The sequence below is a fragment of the Belonocnema kinseyi genome, chromosome 7 (genome assembly GCF_010883055.1).
Source record: "Belonocnema kinseyi isolate 2016_QV_RU_SX_M_011 chromosome 7, B_treatae_v1, whole genome shotgun sequence".
Classification (NCBI taxonomy): domain Eukaryota; kingdom Metazoa; phylum Arthropoda; class Insecta; order Hymenoptera; family Cynipidae; genus Belonocnema; species Belonocnema kinseyi.
In genome coordinates, this window is record NC_046663.1 from 141938067 (window position 1) to 141945789 (window position 7723).

A 7723-nucleotide genomic window follows, 5' to 3' on the forward strand; every position below is an offset into this window, starting at 1 on the left:
GTATAATATTAGGTGCGCGTCTGCGTAAATCATGAGCTAAAATCGTGAGAAAAATAGCATACGTAGTGTGAGAACCACAATTATTGTACGTGATGTACATGTGAAGACGTTTTGAGACATGATTCATGAGAATATCCACCGCCCATTAAAGCTGCTATATTGTGTACACCATATCGAATTCCGATATTTTGACTGTTGAGTCATGATCAGCGTCCATAGAAACCTTCAAGTAATCATTTTCAAGCTGATCAAACTATTTCGGGTCATTTTAAACTCAGCCTATTTAGAGTAATGGTCGCTTTTGAATAAATTATATGAACTGAATCCCTGATTATTTTCCGTTTCTGGCGCCATATTGGAACCTCTTTATTGAATTTTCTCAAAGACTACAATGCATTCGAAAGTACATGTCGAGACGAAGATTTTAGGTCCTTCAGCATCTAACAGACGTCTGATTTTAACTATACTCTACGCATTTAATAAATCTAAAAGTAAAAATTCAATTCTTATATTTTAAATTATTTAAGTTATTAAGAGTAAAATATTATATTATGCCTAGGCACTTGCCAGATAGGTGCAGAAAGCTGTCATCCTTGGGTTGCTTTATGTTCTCAAGACAGACGAGGGTTTTGCGTAGTTTTTAAAGTTAACTATATATATTTTTTAATTATATACATAAGAATATAAATCATTCTGGAATGTTACATTAAGTCTTTTTATCTTGATTTTTTAAAGCAACGACATACAAAAGGTCACCTCACAAGATATCATAGAAATCTACATGATCTCCTGAAACGTAATTCTGTTCTACTAATACTTGTAAAAGACGTGTCACTGTTTTTTCTGGTGATAAAGCTGTATCTTTATCCTTTAGTTCATTAAATTTTTTTTTTACTTCCGTATCTCCAACATCCTGACACACAACATTTAGCATATTTGTCTTTACAGGCCCCGGTGAATAATTGAGTACATTAACATCTGGATTTTCTGCTGCAAAAACCTGTTAAAGAACAGAAAAAAAATTGTACAGCATAGTATAAATCATAGAATAAATATAATGTCTGCGTATTCCTATTTAAAGAGAAAACTACTCATGGAACTATGTTTTAAGACAGAAATGTACAAGAGTGCGGTAGATTGCGGAATTACGTACTAGAATCTAGTCAAATTTCAAGTATGGAAAGGGTCACATAAGCTCAATCTACATGCTCTCCACAATTGTCCCTATCATTCACGTCCTGAAATTGAGAACTGCACGATGTATTGCATGCACTTCGCATGCACTAGTGTAGACTATGGTGGCCCATATCACACGAGGGTTTCACCAGGAAGGGGACATAAATTATACAAGGGTTATGTATGTCTTTTTATTTGTCTTTCTTCAAGGGCCATACATTAGGAAGCTGTTTTAGATTTATCCTCAGACAGTTTTATTGCTACCTTTAAATGATATTTTTCTTATGAAAGTATATGCTCCAGGTTCTACAGTGAAAACGGCACTAACTTTGTAGGGGCAGATCGAGAGTTGCCAGCTCTGTTTCGAGGAGCCTCTCAAATTATGCCAAAAGTAGCTAAATGCTTAGCTAACGACGGAACTACTTGGTCCTTTATCCCACCGCATGCTTCTCGCTTTAGAGGTATCTGACAGGCAGGGATAACTTCAACTAAGTACAAGTATTGGAGATAGTCGATTCACCTTTAAGGAATTTATCACTGTCCTTTGTCAAATTAAGGGGTGCCTGAATGTAGGTCCGATTTTTCCGATCTCAAGCGATCCAACTGCTTTAGCAGCCTTAATCCCTGGGCACTTACTAACCGGAGGCCCTATTTCTGCTATCCATAAACCTTCCTTGACAGACTATAAAGATAATTCTCTTTCCAGATGGTCCTTGCGTACACAGATGTGTAACAATTTTTGGTACCGGTGGTCAAGAGCGTACCTCCATCACATACAACAGCGAAACAAGTGGTTGGTGGAAACTAACCAAGTTCAAGTGGATGACCTTGTACTTCTGAAGAAGGACTTTCACCGTTCACCAAATGGAATCTCGCCCACATTGAGAAACTCCATCGTGGAAGCCGTGGACTAACAAGAGTGGTTACTGTGCGCTCTACTAAATTTACGATGAGACGATCTTTGAATCGACTAGCGTTTCTTCCAGTCAAAGCACCTTAACAAAATTTGTTACTACTTATAATTCTAAAAAATAGTTTCACTTCAACAAATGTTTAACTACGAAACACTTTCCTCTTTTCTTTTCTTTTTCTTGCTCTTAAGCCTAATTAGCGATGGGCAGGATGTTCAGAATTGCTTTAAACCTTGCCTTCACAGACCACTCTTGCCTAGCTTACAACTTTTCCTTTTCGGATGAATCTGGTTTGGAGGGACTGGTCTGAGCGTACGCATCTTCTATCTCCTTCCGTTTGAAAATGATGGTTGCGAATCACCTTTTTCGCCACGTGTTTCGAATTAAAATTCGCCTCGTGGTCAATCCTTGACATAAAAAAAACCTTTCTCGCTCATGAAGCACTTACATTCTTTAATAGTTTATGAACAAATTTTTATAGTGAGATTGTGTACTTTGTTACACTTTTCTAAATATTTTACAAAATTTAGTGCCTCAATCAAATATTATTTAGATTACAGCGTTAGTTTCTTTAAATAAAATTTTTTACAGAATATATATATTTTTTAATTACTTACCTGAAAAATATTTTTTGTTAGATGACTATATCTTTGTAAAATGTTCACAGATAATCTTACGTCTGACATCTTATTTTTTAAAATTAATTATTATCTAATCGGAAGAAAGGACGGTAAAAGAAAACATAGTGATATAGGCTCAATGGAATTTATTGTATAAGAAACTGCTTAAGAATATAAGGGGTGATTTTTTTAAATTGAAACTTTTAAATATCTCGAAAAATATGGACTCTATGAAAAAATGTTATAAACAAATTTTAATCACTCTGAGGAGTACATAAAATAATGTTAAAATCCGTTCCCTTACAACGATCCCGGTGGTAGGGGTGGAGGCAACTTCTTTGGATAAAAATGCGTATGATTTGTCTAAAAGAATTTTCTCGTTTCGCGATAAATGGCGCTGTAATCGACGAAATTCAATTTTTCTTCATTTTACTGTAGTGAGTCCCCTCGCCTCTCACGATTCGAGGTACTCAGGGAATCATCTTTTAAGTAAAGTAAGTGCTCAAAATGATGACCTTTGGCTTCAATGCACTTATTAACTTGCCCTCACCCCCACCCCCAAGGGGAGGTGTGGGGGAGCCGACTTTCACATTAGTGTATTGATTAAATTAATTCATAACATTTTCTCATGGAGTGCCCATTTTCGTCACAATTTTCGTCGTTCATCAAATCAAAAAAATCATTCACGGCAGGTTCGGCTATTTTTTTAGTATCGCAATGCTCGAGTAATAAGGATACAATCCGAAACACACAATCTTCTACTAAACCGGATAATGCTTTGGGCATTTCAAAACGATAATTCGCACACAAAATAATATTTTCTAAACCAATGAAGCTCTCTTTTTCATAGAAAAGGTGCGAAAACTTTGATTTATGTTTTTCAAAAGAATTTCCATCATGGTTACTATTTTCACAATAAGATAACTTTATTTTCGTTAATACTGAGTGGCTCTAAATGTTATAACTTCAAACTACTCCTGAAATTTAAACAAAGTTGTTTGCCCCCAAATTAATTCCTTGTAACTTGCTGGACACAATTTTGGTAATGGTTTGAAAACTGCCATCTGACAGCACTTCAAGACTAAAAAATTGCGTGCTTACTGCAAGAGTTATTGAGTGCGTAGAGTGTAATTAAAATTAGAAGTGGCTTTACTTGTGTAACAGTTCCACCAACAGTGTAGCTCTTAACTGACCTTACAGAGTTTTGATGTAAACAAGGTGGGTTTATAATAGCTTCATGGGTGGGAGCAAAATAAGTCTAAACACGTTCTATGCAGTTTTAAGCACAAGTGACAAATAGTTAGAACTAAAAGATAAAGCCAAAGCAAGTATAAGTGCTTACTAGGGGATTTTAGAAAGGGTTAAGAGTTTCTGCTTCTCTGGGATCTACCTAAAAAATATCTAACATATCATCACATATATGTTTTTAGTTTTAATTATTAAGAGCGTGCATTAGTTTTGACGGATTTTTGCTGTTGTAAAATTGCGGGTTTATCCCAAAAGAGTGGTTACCAATTGATTATTCAAAGTATTTTCCATCGCCAGCCTCTAATTTCTCCTATCTTGCTGGTAGCGCAAGGATACCACGTCGGAAAAGTAACTTGTATTTTGAAGCTATTCACGAATCGATTCATTGTTTGGCATCTTCATAAGACGTGAATCGTTGCTCAGACGGACCATGAGGCATCAATCGGATAATGCGTTAATCAGACAGCACGATGTCTGGAAAATACGGAGGGTAGTGTAGGGCTTCCCATTGCAGCATTTTCAAGTATGTTTTGACAGTTTTTTCAACTTCAAGGCCCAGCGTGGTTATGCAGAAGAATAACTTTATCTTTTCTCTGCTCGTATTGCGATCTTTTGTCCTTTAATGCTCGGCTGAATCGCATCAGTTGTTTTCGACAAAGGTAGCCCGTGATGGTTTCGTTAGTTTCGAGCAGCTCATAGTACACTACGTCCTGATGATCCTATCAAATATAGAGCATGACCTTCGATCCCGGCTTAGCCCATAATTTTCTACGCTTCAGGTTCATATAGCGAATCCATTTCTCATCGCCAGTAAAAAATCGATATGGAAACCCTTTCCGATTTTTTCGTTGGAATAGCTGTTCGCAATTGAAAAATCTCCTTTCCACGTCTCTTGGCTTCAGTTCGTACAGCACCTAATTTCCTTATTTTTGAAATATTCCCGGTACAGGTAGGCGTCTAAAAATGATTGAAGATCAATTTCCAATGATTTTATAAGCTCGCCTTTCATTTCACATGGATTTTTACCGAGAAACGTCTCATCTTCGATCATTTTCGGATAGCCTGTACGTTTTTTGTCCTCCGTGTTGAATTTGCCACTTTTACATTTTCGAAACCAGTACTCACACGTTTTAATCTAAGAAGTATAATCCTCGTAAGTTTCCAAAAGCCGGAAAACTATCTCTTTGCGTTGGGGCAGACCATATCGACGGCGGCGCGAGGGCGGGACCAGCATGCATTTTTAAACGTTTTTCTATGCATGTAAAAGCTCAAAAATCTGAAATTAAAAAATTCTCAGTGGCACAAAATTTGGCGATGACAGTACGACATCGGTACGACATCTTTATGAAATCCCATGACCATGTTGCCACGGTGTTCTAACGATATTGTAAAGACATCGTCTAATTATACGACGTCTTTACGATATCGTGAAGACACCTTAAGAAGATAGTCATAGGACGTCTTAAAGTTTTCGTTAAGATGTCATGTTATGTCCTAAAGATGTCGCCAAATTTTTTTCCCACTAGTTTGTAATATTTAAATTTAAAGCATTCATCCATCTATCAATACGGATAATTTCTTGAGTCATAAATATGTATTATTATATATAAATTACATGGTTTGACTGGTGACTATCTTGGTAAAAAAATGTCAAACGAAATATAATGAAATGTGCGATGGAAAAATTCATCGTATAATTGTACATTGTTCAAAGTGGCAAATGGCTCATTAGGAATATACAACAGAGGCCGTATTTCATGAATGATTACCACTCTTCTGATTACTCCAATGACCCAAGGTCTAAACTTATAACTCTCAAAAATTTAATTATAAAACCACAGTGAAATCAACATTTCTCAAACTGATGTTCATTAAGGACAAAGTCAAAGAAACATTTCTCTAAATGCAAACTATATAGAGATATTTTAAAAAACTCAAGGTTGGGCTCAAATTCAACATCTGGCACGTCGGATTTATCCTACAGACCCGCGTTTTATACCAGTTGTGATTGTGAAGTACAGGTTACGTATTTGCAATAGCGCCAAAAAGTTATAAATTAATTGCCAAGTAAAAGACCATAGATTTGCATGCAATGTGTCATCTAAATGCGGATCAACGGCAGGCAATACTAGAAGCATCTGATGTTAAGCTAATTTAATTTATTTGTCAGTTTGCCTCGAATATCTTGTTTTTCTTAAAGATTGTAAAAAACTCAAGTTAAATTAAAATAGGAACGCATAGCGAATGCTATTCAAAACTCAAGTACGAGTAGTTTGAAAAACAAGAAAAATATGATTGGTAAATAAACAGGATTGATGTCTCTTACTTTATCAAATCATAGGCGATTTGATCTTCAAATTGTTAAAAAAAAGGGGGGTAAATAAACCTTTAATAATATGCAGCATGCAAGAAAAATGGTACTTCTTTTCAGCGAGCAGGTTGACACAACCAATCAAAAAATGCAAACTATAAATTATATAGTCGAATTTTTTCCTCGCTTTTTCCACACGATGAACGTGAAACGTAATGAGATCATAGCCAAGTGTTGATCCAACTTATATTCCTTATTGACAAAAATAGAAAATAACCTACTATGAAAATGAATTATGCGGAAAAAATAGATAATGATTTGCCGCGTACGCACGCGCGTGAGGCAAAGTTATAAGTCCAAAATCAACTTTATAGTTTAAAGTAGTTTTAAAATTAAATTTTCTCCTTTTTTTCTTTCTCTCCTCACTCACTTCTTTCTACTTGCTGTAACTCTGTGTTTCACTCATCTCGGTAGAATAAAGTGCTATTTTGCTGCCCCTTCATAAGCAGGAAAGGAGCGCTTATTCTACCTATTTCATTTAAAAGTACTTTATCACTTAATCATTTAACAAAACCAGACTTTGCCCACAGAAGAAAATTGGATAAATATTGTTTAGTGATTATTGACGCGAGACGTATTGAGCATTCAAGCATTATGGAACTTGTTAATGATATATTAAGGGTTTGAAAAAGCGCTTTTTCTTCTGGTAGAAGTCACTTTTTCCATATCCTTCAAGAGACTGGTGCCCCGAGAGAACTTGCGGCTCACAAGTAGCGTTTCACATACACAAGTGCTTAATTCGCTTAAATCCCAGGATGTATTCACTTCACACCAATCTATGCGACGAAAATTTCAGCGAGCTTATTATATAGTTTCTGATACTGATGAGGTTTGGGAGTGTGTCATTATGTGTGATCAGTCGTTTAACTGACATGAAAGTTTGTCCACTTACAAATATAATAAGCGCTATATCTTAGTAGTGATTGATATTTGAATAAATTTGTCTCGTTTGAACTTCTTCAAAATGCAACTGGACTATAGGTGAAAAATGCTTTTAACTGTATGTTCGAAAGAAGTAATCATCGGGACTTGCATGTTGGTGGCGATAGTGAGAAAGTGTGCGGTGATAGGCGCCACCTACGAAAACTCAATAAAAATGATTATAATGCGATAAACGATAAGTGGAGATTTTCGTTCTTTTTTTCCTCTATAATGACATATATTACGTTTCCCAAAAAACTACCCCTAAGTCTTACCCAACTACCCCCTGTGATCAAAAACGTTTTCAAAATGGGAAAACTACCTTCAACAATGTAAACATGTTTTAAGGCCACGTGAATCTATGCAGCGGAACATATATACGAGGGTGGATTGATAAGTTTCCGGCCTGACCAAGAAAAACAAAGTTTTTAAGAATTTTTTTTTTTATTTCTCAACATAATCTCCTCCAAGGCTGA

General features: G+C 35.8%; 1 protein-coding gene across 7 annotated transcripts in view; it reads right to left on the reverse strand.

Moving 5' to 3' along the window:
• Window positions 1-334: 334 nt before the first annotated feature.
• LOC117176306 (sepiapterin reductase) overlaps window positions 335-7723 on the reverse strand; it is a 130124-nt gene continuing 122735 nt past the window's right edge. For all 7 annotated transcript variants that reach the window (XM_033366515.1, XM_033366510.1, XM_033366512.1 and 4 more), the window contains one exon: window positions 335-1000. In XM_033366515.1, coding sequence (XP_033222406.1) covers window positions 758-1000 — 243 coding nt within the window. In that variant the 3' untranslated portion in view covers window positions 335-757. The remainder of the gene's footprint in view (window positions 1001-7723) is intronic.